General features: G+C 54.4%; 5 protein-coding genes across 5 annotated transcripts; 3 read left to right on the top strand and 2 right to left on the bottom strand.

Annotated features, from left to right (window-relative positions):
* Positions 1-675: 675 nt before the first annotated feature.
* VE01_09114 (uncharacterized protein) lies at positions 676-1341 on the top strand (the record flags this gene model as incomplete). The annotated part of the gene is made up of 2 exons (XM_018278530.1): positions 676-1016; positions 1083-1341. The coding sequence occupies 2 exons, from the start codon at positions 676-678 to the stop codon at positions 1339-1341; spliced, it is 600 nt and encodes a 199-aa protein (XP_018126528.1).
* A 1825-nt stretch (positions 1342-3166) lies between these two features.
* On the bottom strand, positions 3167-7344 carry VE01_09113 (uncharacterized protein; the record flags this gene model as incomplete). The annotated part of the gene is made up of 2 exons (XM_018278529.2): positions 6851-7344; positions 3167-6756 (listed from the first exon to the last, which is right to left on the bottom strand). The coding sequence occupies exon 2, from the start codon at positions 6674-6676 to the stop codon at positions 3167-3169; it is 3510 nt and encodes a 1169-aa protein (XP_018126527.1). The 5' UTR covers positions 6677-6756; positions 6851-7344.
* Positions 7345-8573: 1229 nt separating this feature from the next.
* Positions 8574-9995, top strand: VE01_09112 (uncharacterized protein; the record flags this gene model as incomplete). Its single annotated transcript, XM_018278528.2, has 3 exons — positions 8574-9049; positions 9132-9920; positions 9993-9995. Exons 1-3 carry the CDS (start codon positions 9017-9019, stop codon positions 9993-9995), a joined length of 825 nt encoding a protein of 274 aa, XP_018126526.1. The 5' UTR covers positions 8574-9016.
* A 91-nt stretch (positions 9996-10086) lies between these two features.
* VE01_09111 (uncharacterized protein) lies at positions 10087-13244 on the top strand. Its single transcript, XM_018278527.2, has 4 exons — positions 10087-10544; positions 10605-11283; positions 11358-11445; positions 11525-13244. The coding sequence occupies exons 2-4, from the start codon at positions 11167-11169 to the stop codon at positions 13102-13104; spliced, it is 1785 nt and encodes a 594-aa protein (XP_018126525.1). The 5' UTR covers positions 10087-10544; positions 10605-11166; the 3' UTR covers positions 13105-13244.
* Positions 13245-13431: 187 nt separating this feature from the next.
* On the bottom strand, positions 13432-14883 carry VE01_09110 (uncharacterized protein; the record flags this gene model as incomplete). Its single annotated transcript, XM_018278526.1, has 2 exons — positions 13432-14583; positions 14686-14883. 2 exons carry the CDS (start codon positions 14881-14883, stop codon positions 13432-13434), a joined length of 1350 nt encoding a protein of 449 aa, XP_018126524.1.
* Between the last annotated feature and the right edge of the window lie 291 nt (positions 14884-15174).

Genomic DNA, 15174 nt, shown 5'->3' with positions numbered 1-15174 from the left:
CGCAGATCCCTAAGCAAGCAGAGAAAGCTTGAGCACCGCATCGCTGGTCATGGGAGGTCGCTTGGTCGTGTCGTGCTATAGTGCTAGTGTTGGGGATGCCAGAGATTGGGAGATCTGACATTGGGTCTCTGTGCTCTGGAACGCGTGGTTCGTACGCTCAGACTACTATAGTAACTCATCTTTGCATGTCGCCGTCGTTTCCCCTCGTCTCGCCGTCATGTTGGTTAGATGTTGAGTTGACCCTCAGGCCCGTCTGTTGGAAGTGGATTCGGTGTTATCCCTGTACCACATCTTAAACACACAGTCGATGCCCGCCTATGATTCTGCTAAAAACATAACACTGGCTGAGATTATAAATGTGCTTGCAAAGGATAGTATCGGTTTCTCGACTCGATGTATCTCTTAGTGTTCAGCACAGACAGCAGCTCGTTAAAATCATTTCTCATTCCACGTAACTCCCAGCCTCGTGGTGCGCATGCACCGGTGATCTTACGCCCTTTCTATACACCGGTCGGTCGACGAAGGATGAGGCTGAGCGAGGCACACTTGCGCGACTACAGGCATCAATAGTAGATCGCTAGGAGGTGCTATTTAATAGGATCAATGCCTAGAAAACGCCCAACTGCTTGAATCTCTCCTTGCATCGTCGATTTCCCGCCTGCGGCATCGACCACAATGTTCAAGCCACCGAAAAACATAAAATGGACCGACTGGGCGCAGGAGTACGCTGCACTCCTCGGCTCCTTCGCCTCCTTCATCGCCATGGTGGCCCTCCTGGCTGCTTTCGACGGGAAGGTCGTCGCGACATGGAACGGCGTGACACTCAACGCCGTCGTCTCCATCCTCTCCCTGATCATGAAGGCGAGCCTCGCCTACGTCCTCGCCGAGTGTCTGGCACAGTGGAAATGGGTTCTATTTGCGCGCGAGGCGCGGCCGCTCATCGAATTCGACCGTATTGATGCTGCGACCCGCGGTCCGCTCGGAAGCTTGAGGGTCCTCGCGAGGACGAAAGGCCCGTAAGTTCTAGGCCCGTGAGACGAGTTAGGAATGTCCGGAATCTAATGTGCTCCCCCGGGAAACAGGATCTCGCTCTGGCTTGGAGCTGTCGTGACACTGCTCGCCATAGGCATTGATCCCTTTACGCAGCAGTTGATACAGTTCCGGTCTGGCCTCGTCAGCGAGCCCTCGCACGCTGCCCGCATACTGACCCTAACAATACGATTGGCGGCCTCATTCTTACGAACAGCGTCACCCAGAGGAACCTATATGAGATGGTCGAGATTATTGTTGTCGTTACGAGCGAATTCACGCTACGAGATGGAGATGACAGAATCATACTGAAAGATGAGGTGTCGGTGACAGGAAAGTAGTAAAACGGGGGCTATGATGGTGAGAATTTAGTTTAGCAGCGACAACATACTTTAAGGGGTTGGTTTTGGGACTCGGTCTTTCTCGATTTCTCCTTTATCTGCATCATCCTCGTTCTAACAAGCCCCGTCCTCTAAATTCCATTCTGATATGCATGGTTCTTCATGATCATCTCAGAAAGGTTGGTATCTGGTTGAAAGAGATACTCGAAGGAGGAGTTATAACATAATCTGACAAGAGACCTTTCAACTTGGTTTCTCTTAAGAAAAATATCTAACGCCTTTTGATCCAACATGCACGTCACAGCAGTCGTATATTTGTGGGGCATCCCGCCGATGTTTGCTAGGGATATCATAGTGGGCAGGCCTTGGAGAGGAGTGGGAATACTGGAGCAAATAGGCGTTGGAAAAATATGATAAAAGGCTATGGATATCGTGGAAAATGGCGTTAGATCGGTTCAATACACATATACAGAACATGATACGGAAGAGGCGGGGGGTGTGAACCAACAATACTGTGTCTGGAGGCCGTTGATGTTCTTGAGAGTGTTGGTGCGAGGTGATGTGGTGATGGAGGAAACGACGACAAGAACTACTTGACAAGAAGAGAGGTTGTGACAAGAAAACAGGGTGGTGAGAAAAGGACCCCATCTACCACAGCCGCAAAACCAACTCGCACACCCCACACCCCACAGAGATTATTCCGCAACGCGATATCGAACAACGAGTCTGTGGTTCTAAAGTGAAGCCATTGCTGAAGTATTTTGAGTTGCCGCTATGAGAGGTTGAAAATCGATTTGTTTTGAGTTGATGCAAAAATTATTATGCGGGAAAAATAGGGGCTGACTCTCAATATCTTCATTTCGCGGGGTTTTCTGGACGACGGCTGGAGATAGGGATTTATTGCAAATCTTCGTTTTTAGTAACTATATGGCTGTTTCAGATATTTCACATCTCTACAGAACTCTTTCCGGCACAGTCTCCATTCCCAGCACGCCAAACCCCAGCATCCCTCCCATCGCCAAACAAACTTAGCAGCGCCAAGATATCTATCTCACCCCCTCCCCAACCCCCGACTTCCCACAAAGAGGATAATATAATCCCACAACCACCATTCCCCAAAGATTCACAGTTCCCGACCCCCCCGGCCCCCTTTCAACACGTCAATCTTCACCCCCCACAGTTGCAGAAACTATAATAACCCATGACATGACACGATAGTACCAAGCGAAATCACAAACGCAAACCTATACGACATGGTAGAGATTATTACGCGTTTGGCGAGTTAGCTCTCATGGCATATCATTGCCGGCCACGGCTCCCTCTCGTTGAGCGCCTGCGGGTGTTGTCAAGCGCGACGCCGCTGCTGTCGGGCCTGTTCTTGCCGTCGATACGGTACTGTCGTCACATCACCACCACCGTCACCACCGTCACCACCGTCACCACCATCACCCTCCCCCTCCCCCTCCCAATTCACATCCCCAATCACAGCACCCACTAATATTTGCCTCATGATTCGCATCAGAGCCCAAAGCGCTGCATGAATTGTATCGTGGACCAGTAGCCGTTGGGAAGCGTTTATACCATCCCCCCCTTCCCCAACCGCAACCAATCTACGACGAATCTATAGCCAGCTCTCTCTCTTCATACCATCCCTTACCATTCTCGCGCACAGTTATTATGAGGAATCACGCCGGAGAAGACAGGATATAGATCAAAAAATCCTACATTTCCATATATACCCCCCCCACCTCCTTTATCTACAACCCCCTTTCAAACCCCCCTCAAACAACCCCTCATCAAACAACCCCCCCCTCCTCCAACGTACTCAACGGCACATAACCCCCCTCCTCCTTCCTCCCCCCCCTCCCCCCAATAGCCCCAACCCACTCCCTCACCCTCCCCACCACCCCCCAACTCCCCTTCTTCACAATCCCCCCCTTCCCCTCCACCTCCATATCATCCATCCACCCCGGCCTCCTCCAAAACTTCAACAAAAGACTACTACACACCACACTAACACTACTACACGCCATCGCCGCCCCCGCCGCCATGGGATGAAGATGCATCCCCCACGGCAAGAACACCCCCATCGCAAACGGCAACCCAACAAGGTTATACCCACAAGCCCAAGCAAGATTGAGTTTAATCCTCCCAAAGATCCCCTTCGCCAACGCAATCGCCCCAGGAACATCCATCAAATCATTCGGTCGCATGAGCACAATATCCGCCGCCTCCATAGCCACATCCGTCCCAGACGCCATCGCGATACCGATATCAGCCGTAGCCAAGGCGGGGGAGTCATTGATCCCGTCGCCGACCATGGCGACTACTTCGCCGGCGGCTTGGAATTTCTTGATCAGTTCTTGTTTTTGGTCCGGTGAGACACCGGCGTAGACGTGCTCGGCGGGGATGCCGACGGCGCGCGCGACGGCGAGGGCGGTGGAGCGCTGGTCACCGGTTACGATGGCGGTTTTGATGCGCATGCGGTGTAGAGCTGCGACGGCCGCGGCGGCGGAGGGTTTGAGCGTGTCGGCGAGGCAGATGTGGCCGGTGTAGATGCCGTCGATGGCGGTGAAGATATTTGTTGTTCCTGACGACCCAGTGGGTTTAGAAGATGTGGTGGCGAGGGCGTTGATATCTTCCGAAGCTGTGATTGCTGATTTCGGCACGTCGACGGAGTGAGAGCGGAGGAAGCGGACGGAGCCGATGAGCACCCTGTAGCGCGTGCGGGAGGCGGAGGCGGGCTCGACGAGGGCGTTGATCCCGAGACCGACGACGGGTTGGAAATCACCGATGGAGCCGTCGACGGCGTCGGAGGGGCCGAGTTGGAGGGATGTCCTGGCGGCGGCCACGATGGCTTTCCCGATGGGGTGTTCGCTGCCCATTTCCGCCAGCCCAATAGCGGACCACCATAGTTTCTTTTTTGCGTCGCTGTTCTCCCACTCAGGTTCGAGTTTAGCTTCCGCAACGCTCATCTTGCCCATCGTGAGGGTGCCGGTCTTATCGAGTACGACCTGCGTGATGGTAGTAGCAGTCTCGAGAGCCGCGCCGCCTTTAACGAGGATCCCGCGCTCGGCGCCGACGCCGGTGCCAACCATGACGGCGGTGGGTGTCGCGAGGCCGAGGGCGCAGGGGCAGGCGAAGACGATGACGGAGATGCAGAGTTTGACGCAGACCATGAGTCTGCCGCCGCTGGCTTCGTCGACGAAGACCTTGGGCGGGTCGTGCATGACGTGGCTTAGGATCATCCAGACGGAGAAGGTCGATATGCCGAGGACTAAGATACAAGGCACGAAGTAGCCGGCGATGGTATCTGCCAGGCGCTGGATGGGGGCGCGGCTAGTTTGTGCGCTCTGGACTAACTTCACGATTTGACTTAGTTGGGTGTCTCGTCCGGCCTTGGTGACTCTGAAGTCTACTCTTCCAGCACCATTGACGGTTCCGGCGCTCAGCATGCTGCCCTTTGATTTTTGAATCGGCATAGCCTCGCCAGTAACCATACTCTCATCGACGTAAGTCTCGCCGTTGGTGACGACCCCATCAGCTGGGATCTTGTCTCCAGGGCGAAGAATGACAACATCGCCCATTTCAAGCAACTCAGTGGGAATGACTTTCTCTTCTGACGCAGTACTATCCGATGCAGACTCTTCATTCTTATCTTTGTTCCAGTTCTCGGCCGCCTTCTCTGCTGCGATCGGGTCGGCGTAAATAGTTGCCATTGATGGCGCAAGAGACATGAGCGTGGACAGCGCTTTCGAAGTCTGGCCCTTGGCCCTGTTTTCCAAGAATCGACCGAGAGAAACAAAGGTGAAAAGCATAGTACTGGTATCAAACAGAATACTCGGTCGTGTGTGAGGAGGACACAAGATCGACACGAGCATCGAAGCAACGCTGAAGAAGAATGCCGCGGAAGTACCCATCACCACCAACAAATCCATAGTCGGAGCCCTATGCTTCAAACCCTTGTAGGCCGAGATGTAGAAGCGTTTCCCGACACCGAATTGCACCGGGACCGTGAGAATCAAGCAGACAACATCGCCAAGGTACAGCCCTGGGAAGTACAACAGGATTTTGCCGAAGTCGATCGGCTTGAGGAACATAGGGATGATCATGCTGATCAGGAATACTGGGATCGCAAAGCATAACGAGGTCCTGAAGGCGCTGCGCCATTCAGCGATTTCCTTCGTCTTGGCGAGGGACTCTAGTTGTGCGTTGTTGTCATCGTTGTCGGCTATGAGCGCGTTGAAACCGAGAGACTCGATTTTCTCAACCAGTGCTCGCAAACCTACAATGCGTGGCTTGTGGTTGACAATAAGCCGCGAGGTGGATATGCTAACTGACGCAGACGTGACTCCAGGTATCGCACGTAGCGCAGATTCGAGCCCGTTTGCCGCAGCTGCATCTCTCAGCCCAAAGACCTTAAATTGACTCGATATGCCGTTCGATTGCTCTGAGGTTCCAATAGTTGTTGACAATATCCTAGCATCAAAGCCACGGTCTTCAATAATTTCTGCAATCTTCTCCGGCGATAACTTTGCCGGGTCGTGGACAATAACAGCACGTTCAGCCAGTAAACTGATATTGAACTGAACGAGCCCCTCAAGGTCCTGGAACCCGCCTTCAACTGCCGACGTACACGCGCCGCAGGTCATTCCTTGAACCTCCACCGTAGTCGTCGCGACCTGGGTCTCGTTGGCACTATGCGCTACCGCATGCTTCGGTGTCGACAATTGGCTGTCAATGATGGTAGCCCCAAAGCCCCTATCCTCGATAGTTTCTGCAATTTGTGCTGCGCTTAATATCGTCGCATCGTGCTCGATAACAGCGCGTTCCGCTAATAATGATATACTGAAGTGCTTCACTCCTGGAACATCCGTGAAGCCCCCCTCGACAGCTGACGTACACGCACCGCAGGTCATGCCCTCAACCGCAATTGTGGTCGTTGTAGTTTGCGCTCCGACTTCGCTCTCCTCTATCGAGTCGTATGGGGGAGCCTTGTCGTATGTGGGCGTCCTTACATCGGTCGTCAAGACCTCCGCATCGAACCCACGGTCCTCAATAGCCTCTGCGATTTTCTCCGCTGATGTTTTCGACGGGTCGTGGTTCACAACAACTCTCTCCATGATCAAGCTGACAGAGACGCTCTGGACGCCGGGTAGACCCTCTACTCCGGCTTCGACTGCTGATGTGCATGCGCCGCATGTCATTCCCCCGCACCGGAGCGTGGTGACGGCGAGCTGTGGGGGAGCGGCCAAGAGGGTCTCGACGGTGTCGTCGGATGCGACGGGAGTGTATGTAGGAGCCATGGTGGCAGGATATTCGGTGTATGTTCGCTTGCAATGTGTTGTGTGTCCGTGGACGGTGTATTATTACTTTTTGTTAATTACTAGAAGAAAAGTCAGAGAGGTCATTCTTGCAGTGCGTGCCACGGTGCGCATCGTGATTCAGTTCAGCTCGCAATCGGAGGTGGGATGTCTCACAATTTCTATAGCGACCGGTGGTCTAGACAGAAGGCCAGCTCCTGCAGTGATCCCAATAGTCTGTACAGGTCCCTTTGAAGAGCCTGGTATGTTTTATTTATTTTCCTCGCGGTCAGAGAGCCGGTCGAGGATCGTGGGGTGCCGTGAGTGTTCGGTCGTTGAAGATATGCGCCTTTGTGTCCTGACAAAGGATCTCCCCCACTGCGATTCTTATACTCGGAATGGGCGGATTGCGACGACCTCAGGTAGTGTCTCCAGAAGAAAACAAAGGAGATTTGAGACCGGGGATCATTCCAGATCTATACCATCACATCATCGGAGTGGCTAAGACAAGAGGGAGATTGATGGGCGAGAAGAGGAGGTCGAGTGGACGCTTGGGTGCTTGGAGATGCTTGGGGCGCACTTTTTTGGTGCTTGCGTGCTTTGAGGTTTCGACAGGGAATTGGATTACGGAAGAGGGCAGTCGAGGGACCTTTTAGCACTGGGATCTTCAGTACGGAGTAAGTAAAGTTAGTTGAAGTTAGTTGAAGTTAGTTTTGGTACACGGGTCGGGGGTACTAACAGTGGTAAATTAGCGTGGGGTGGTACTTTAAATGAGGTAGCAGGGTTAGAGAAAGTTAGAGGGTGTGCACGGGTAACAATCAACCATTGCGTGGCGTGCGTTTGACAAGGGTCCGCCTGTTTCGATAGTGGGAGGGAATAGTTAGGTGCATGGGATAATGGGAATAATGGGGATAATGGGGATAATGGGGATGATGGGGGATAATTAAGATAGCGTAGTAGTAATGTGGTAGCAATGTAGTAGTAATGTGAGGTTAGTAGAGTATAATCAGCATAACGGGGTAGTAATGCAATAGTTATTGCGAGGTTAGTAGAGAGTGTAAAGTAGGGATCTGGCTTAGCAGCGTCGAGTTATAGGAATTATGAAGACTATTTAGGTGGTTAGGGTAGTACTCTAGAGGCATATGTGGCTGCTCATCCTATACTCTTTTTGAAAGGCATCTCCGGAACTGACGATGTCGACATCAATATCGTCGCTGTCCAGTGTGACCCAGTACGTATACGACCGACTACGACTCAGTGTGACGACTCGTGCCCTTCTTTCCTTTCTCTATAGTGTTGTTGTATGTATAGTATACCTGCCGTTTAAATGATAAATCAGACTTTGCAGTTGTGGCAAGTACGGCCGTGGACTCCGAAAGTTGTTAGCAGTTGCTCCTCTAGAGCCAGTGCTGTACAAAGCATGTACTCACAATAAAGTTTTCTTATAGGCTGAAAGTGATTACTGTGCATTGATTACTCTGCACCAAAGTATTACAATCAGCAAATGAGAGACGCAAAAGGCCACGGGACGAACTCGCGGCCACTAACGTACTCTATCCACTCTAATCACTCTAACCACTCTAACCACTAACTTCCTCTACTGGTTCTCTCTTAATGCACTGTGGTATCGCCTAGCGCGGCAGTTATTCATCTGGACAGATTGTGGTCACGGGGTCACGGTTAATCGTTAATCTAACAATTAACGCCGGGTTATCGGCCCTCACTGCTAACTTCGGGTGTATTATATAGATGAGATCGATACACATGAGTACAGTAACAGAGAGTAACTTAACTTGGTAGAAGCAGACATGTAGTTAGAGTAACACATCAAAGAGAATCTATTAACATTTATTTACAGCTCTATATCCTTCTACCCATTTTATGAAAAACCTAACCTTACCAAAAAACCACAATGTTTCAACCCTCTAGCCTGCGTCATCTTCCCTGCCCTCACAAAACATGCGGCAGCCTCGCCGACCTGCAACACCACCCCAGACAACCCCAAACACCACCTCCTCCGCCCTGAGCCTTGCCAACCACCACCAACCACCAACCAACCCTCAAACACCACACCACAAACGCCAAACACCGAACCACCACCACCACAACCTTGTTTCGACTTCGTTTCTCATTGTTTCAACTTGCCAAGACGGGTACATGAGGCAACGGCGGCAGTCGTCACAGGATTATTCCCGTTATTGAGTTGGCCAGGGCGGTACGAGCGACGGCAGACTTTCATCTGAACTTCACAGACTTGGCTGGAGCTACCTACCTGGAGCTACCCCCTCCGTCACCACCACCACCACTGAATCTATCCACGACCACACACCCACCACCACCACCATGGAGCAAACCAAAGCCCTAAACGCTCTCGAGGTACATCAACCCACCCCCAAAACCTCCCCATCTCCCCACCTCGCCACCTCCCATGACCCCAGCTAACGACCCCCCCCCCCAGCCCTTCCTCGCCCTCTCCAAATCCGCCACCTCCCCCACCGCCTCCATCGACCTCATCCAGCGCGCCACCTCCGCCCCAAACACCTTCATCTTCTCTCCCCTCCTCCTCACCCCCCCCATCCAAGCCCTCCGCTCCTCCCCCGCCACCGCCCCGCACTTCCAGCTCCTCACCCACTTCTGCTACGGGACCTACAACGACTACACTTCCTCCCCCGATGCGCTGCCGCCGTTGACGCCGGTCCAGGCCCAGAAGTTGCGCCAGCTGAGTTTGCTTACGCACGCAAAGGATCCGAAGAATTTGGCGTATGCGAGGCTGATTGAGCTGCTGGGGTTGGGTGATAAGAGGGAGTTGGAGACGCTGGTTACGACTGCGGTGTATGCGGGACTGTTGACCGCGACGCTGAATCCGCATGATGGGCTCGTGGCGGTGTCATCTGTAGCGCCCCTGCGGGATGTTGAGCCAGCGCAGATACCGGTTCTGATCGACACGCTGGAGGAGTGGGCAGGGCGATGCAGCGCCACTCTTGAGGGTCTAGAGAAACAAGTTGCGAGCATCAAGGCGGAGGCGTTGAAGAGGCATAAAGAGGAGGTAGAGTGGGAGGGATACGTGGGGGAGATGGTAGAGAAGGGCGATGAGGCTGGTGAGGGGAAGACAGAGAGGCCGCATGGGAGGAGGGTTGGGAGGGGCGGGAAGGCACCAGGTGCGAAGAGGGGGTTTATGGGGTTTGGGGAGGGGTTTGGGAGGGCGACGGGGGATGGGGATGTTGATATGCAGGATGAGGATGGGGAGGTGAGAGAGGGGGCTGGGACGAGGTCACAGAAGAAGAGGGGACGGGGGAGGGGGGGGATGCTTGGTCGTTAGTGATGGGGAAGGGGAGGGGGCGTTTGGGGGGGGAGGTTGATACGAAAATTATGAGGGCGGGAAGGGATTAAGAGTCACAGGAAAAAGAATCCGATGAGAAATATAAATATTTTATGACTATACTGTATGCTACTATACGTCATTGACATCGGAACCCAGCGCCCTAGTCCATACATGATCCTCTGAATTCCAGAGGTGAAGGCGGTGAGTGATTCTGCCGCCTGCTTTTCCTAAAAACTATCCAGGTACCCGCGGGAGCGAACGGGAGCGATCGGATCTGCCATGAAAGTACCTATATGTATGACAGATGCGGGGATCAACAGCGACAAAGAGAGGGAAAGAATGAAGATATCTGGATAGTTATTGTTCGCAAATATATTGTTCGCAAAGCACAGGTTGTCGGGGGGCAAATAGATGCCTCTCACACTGTCGTCATCGGCGGCCAGGCAGTCTCTCTCTAGCATGTTGGATTAAGGCAGACGCTGTGGAATGTGGAATGTCTACCTGGGGATAGGGAACTCAGCCATACAACAAACATCATCATACAGCATCGTACGAGTATTCTACGGGTGAATAAGTTGGATTTATTGGATTATTAACAGGTATAAGCAGGTATACTCTCAGTATTACAAGACTCAGCACCAGGCAGTGCACATACTGTCATCAGGCAGGTGACATCCACCACCACCACCACCACCAACCAACCGCCACAACCACTTCCCATCCCACGTCCACTCACCGCCTGAGACATCCCTCGAATCCAAGCTGAGCCAAAGCTGATCTGATCCACAACTCACATGTCAGCGCTTCGCAGCTGTATTGGGCGCCAACAAGAACTGACTGACCTGAACCGACGACCTGACGAGTATCGTTAGGTTAGGTTAGGTGTTTACCTGCCTGGTCCTGTCCTGATCGTTGTCCTGGGCGCATCGCATGGCTATCTGCGAACTCCCCGACGACTCGACGGCGTCTACATATCTACCTCTACCTCTACCTTCTACTTGACTGCATCTTGCATGAGTTGGCGTTATTCCCGTCCTACTCACACACTACCTACCACCCCTCCTCCTGCATCTGTATTCCTCCTCTCACTCACCACCACACACACACACACACACGTCGATGCCTATGCACCAAACCGCGCCCTCGCTGTCGTGCCCTGCTCAGTCCGACCATGGCGCAACCACAAGACGCTGCCGCTGCTGCGGCGTACTACGGCGATCTCCTTGACAGCGACAAGAAGCCCTCGAGGGTCATGGTCGCGCTGCTCACGGGAATCGCAAAATATATTGTATGTAGCAAACACCTGGGGAGGCACCATAGGGCTGCCGCTGCCTGTGCGCCATTCTGATAGTGTGAATAAAGGTCAAGAATCTCGGGGACAAGGACACAAAGTGTCTTACCCCGCCAAAGCTGGCGGCGTTCTACAAAGCCGTCGGGGGGAACTATGACTGTAAGTGAGAGAGTGAGAGAGCGCATCTGCCTTGAAACCTCCCTCATATATGACTTGAGCTGACACACATGCCCTACAGCTGTCTTCATCGACCTCCCCAACCCCCAAATATCATTCATCTACCAATCCATCGGCTGCCAACACACCCTCCAACCCACCCCCGACGACTTCCACCCCCCCACCATCCCCGCCCTCACAACCCGCGGCTTCGTCCGCTGGCAAACCATCGAGATCCTCCTCGACCCCTCTGGGCACGTCCCCTTCCTCCAGCGCGCCGTCCATGACTTCCCCATCCTGAACCCGGAGACAGGGGACCGCTTCCCCGCCGACCTTCCCGCCTCATGCCTCCCCCAAGAACCTGATGCCGCGATCGAGAAATGGCATAATAAGTGCGCCGAGAGGCTGAGGAGGGATTCGGCGGCGGATGAGAGGCCGAGGAGTCAGAATCAGGCGCAGGATGAGAGATTTCAGTCACCGTATGGGAAGACGTCGCATACGCCGACACCCCGCGATAGTCCGAGGGGGGGGGATTACTCCAACCCCAAACCAGAGCAGCACCCGCGCCGCCAAAAGCCCACACGGGGCGGTGCACACCCCCCCACCAAACCGCGTGACACGCCGCCACCCCCGCGCCGCCCGGCCACTCCACCACTCGAATACGAAGACGCGCGCGGTCGCCGCAGGAGCGTGCCAAAAGACTACTACCGCAACATCCCCGCCTCGAGCCGACCTTCAAAATACGCCTCTGACGTCCCGCAGCAGGAGGGGTTGAGACCGCATAGTGGTGGACCCGGGGGGAGAAGGCATAGTCATCCAAGACATAGGAGGGAGAGGAGTAGTTCGAGTAGTTCGTGGAGTTCGAGTTCTGAGAGCGTGACGACGGATCCGCCGACTAGTCCGGCGTATGGTGCGAGGAGGAAGGGGAAGGTTAAGGAACAGCCGGTGCCGCAACAGCAGCCGCAGCAGCAGCAGGGGAAATCTAGAAGGAATGCTAAACCTACCGCTGTACCCTTCGCAGGACGCTACTCCGCGTCATCAAGTCCGCACCCCGACCCCCTCGCCGCTGCTGCTTCGGCCGCCGCCGCCGCTGCCGTCGGCGGTGGTTTGGGCGGTGGGTTGCAGAACGAGAAACTCCGCCAAGACCACCGAAATCGGGGGTTGAGCATGCCTAACTTCCGACACGCTGGTAACGGTGGGGGACCACAGATCGCATCCTATAAAATCGCCGTCGACCCTCCTCCTCCAGCAGACGGGAAGTTCAACCCCGCTACTGGACCATTCGCGCCTTCTTACCCGCCTAATGCGTGGCGTAGCGAGTCGAGGGGTGGGGGGGCGAATAATGTTAGGTGGAGGGATTTGGTGGATATTGATATTCCGATTGGGGGGTGGGTTAATAAGGAACCGCCGGTTGCGCCGGATGCGCCGCCTGCTGTTGGTGGTGGTGCTGGTGGCTTCGGTGGTGGCGGGAATGGGGGGATGGGAGGGAGAGAGAAGTACCGAAGAGAGGACTTTGGGAATGGGAAGAGAGAACGCAGGAGTGTGAGTCATGAGGAGAGGGCGAGGGAGAGGGAGCGCGAGAGGAGGTGGGAGAGGGAGAGGGAGAGGGCGGATTCGGAGACGGATGCGAGGATGGAGAGGAGGTTGGGGGGGAGGCGGTGAGGTGTGGGGTGTGGAGGTGGTGAAAGTGGTACAGGCGGAGAGGAGATGAGTGAGGTATGATTGTTATGATGGTTATGATTATGATGGGAATACGGAACCTAAGGGTCTGGAACTTGGGGATTTGGCGTTTTAAGGGGTGGGGGAGGGGGAGGGGGTAGGATAGACGATGATGGTGGTGATGCGACTCAGCTCCGTTTTGTGTGCGAGGAATTCAGGATTTTTTCTCAACTCTGCTTGTTTGTGCCTTTACTAAATCACTCACTCACTCACTGACTCATATAAATATATCCCATAGATAGATATGACCGAACATTCACCCCACCCACATCACCACCCCCTCCACCTCATCCAAACATCAACAACCACATCCCCCTTCCCCTCCCCCTCCGAATCAACAATTAAATACCAATCAAACCCCGTCCCAGCAATACACGCATGGTTCGGCCACACCCTCACCCTCCCCCCTATTTCCAACCCTGTTCCCTCCCCCTCCCTCCCGGTCCACTTCAAAATCCCATGCTCCTGGCTCACACTCCCCACCACCCACCCCTCACCCCCCACCGCGCCCCAGGTGGAGACAACGCCAGAGCCGTCGTAGGATTTACACAAATCCTTCCCCAGCGCGATGGAACCGGCGGTTATCAAGGCTTCTCCGGTGCGGCGGTGGGGGTAGATGGATGCCACCTCGGCCAGGATTGTTAAGGCGATGTCATCCGTGGATAACTGGGAAAGAGGACGTGCGGAGGTGGCGAGTTGTTGCATGTCTAGCACTGGGTAGACGCCTGCGTGGAGCTCGATCGCCGCATCTGCTTTTCTCACCTCCTCTATCGTCCCCTGAAGCGTAGCTAGCGCGGTGGTCTCGGATGCAGAGGCGCTGGCGGAGGGGTGGAGGAGGTTATAAACCGCCGTGGTCGTCGGCGTCGCGCCTACCGAGAAGGTGAGCTGATCCGCTGGGGCGAGAGCGCGGAGGGCGTTTGAAGCGTCCAAAAGCGCGCGTAGCTCATCGTTCAAAAGACTAATCGCAGTCGCCGGGTCAGACCCAGCATACGAATGCCCCGCATGCGAATAAAGCCCCACGATCTTACACTTCCCCCCCTCAATCAGCGGCAGCAACGCGGCGATCAGCTCTTTGAATAATTCTGACGCAGCTAGGATGCCAGAACGCTGATACCCCATCTCAATCTTGATACTAACACCCACCGGCACCCCCGACAGTTCGTGGATTTTCCGCACCACTGATACTTGGGAGGGGTGGTCGACGAGGATGCGGAGTCCATATGCACCGAGGCTGCGGGAGAGAGAGGCGAGGCGCGGGGCGTAGGAGGGGGCGGGGGGGAGACCGTAGAGGAGCGAGCGGGAATCGGGGGGGTAGGTGAGCAGGAGGGGGAGGATGTGCTCTGCTTCTGTGAGGGTGGAGGTTATGACATGCGCGGGGCGGGGCGGGGGGCCGCCGAGTTGGAGGAGGGTGAGCTCGGTGGTCTGGTGGGGGGGGGGGTTAGTTTGGGGGTTCCGGGGGGGAAATAGGGGGCATTAGAGGGGAAATGGAAATTGGGAGTGGGAGTGGGAGTGGGGTTGAGGCACCTTGTGTGTCTTAATATGCGCTCTCCACCCGAATCCGAGGGCGTCTATGGACTCGAGCATGCGGGTGCAGTTTCGCTTTACTTTGGCTAGGTCGAGGATTGCGGAGGGGACGGGGGCGTCTTGGAGGTTTGTCCCGACGAATTGTTTTAGGAGTTGCTGGCGCTGGGATTCCAGCGCTTCGAGGGAGGTGGTTGCCATGGTTCTGGGGGGGGAGGGGTAAGTGGATAGGTGTTTTTAATAATAACGGCGCCGCAAACTGTGAGGCTTGGGTGCGTGGAGAGTAGACGTGAGGTTATAGTAGTAGAATGATAATATATCAGTGTTCGGCGGATACGTATCCGGGTAGTATCCGTGAACCCCACGGGTAGGGTATATACCCGGCGACGATCTGACGGGTAGGGTAGGTAAGTATCCGGATACATGAGGCTGAATATCGTATATAAAAATAGGAATAGCGTATATAAAAAAAAATGAAGCTTTTGATAATAG

The sequence above is a fragment of the Pseudogymnoascus verrucosus genome (genome assembly GCF_001662655.1).
Source record: "Pseudogymnoascus verrucosus strain UAMH 10579 unplaced genomic scaffold scaffold_57, whole genome shotgun sequence".
NCBI lineage: Eukaryota > Fungi > Ascomycota > Leotiomycetes > Thelebolales > Thelebolaceae > Pseudogymnoascus > Pseudogymnoascus verrucosus.
This window is presented reverse-complemented; position numbering and strand designations above follow the sequence as displayed.

What these genes read in the sequence shown, in the direction of transcription:
- VE01_09111 (XM_018278527.2), top strand. Translation starts at nt 11,167, where the DNA reads ATGGCGCAACCACAAGACGCTGCCGCTGCTGCGGCGTACTACGGCGAT. An exon ending in CGGGAATCGCAAAATATATT is followed by an intron (nt 11,284 to 11,357) that starts GTATGTAGCAAA and finishes GTGTGAATAAAG; the next exon opens with GTCAAGAATCTCGGGGACAA. An exon ending in CGTCGGGGGGAACTATGACT is followed by an intron (nt 11,446 to 11,524) that starts GTAAGTGAGAGA and finishes CATGCCCTACAG; the next exon opens with CTGTCTTCATCGACCTCCCC.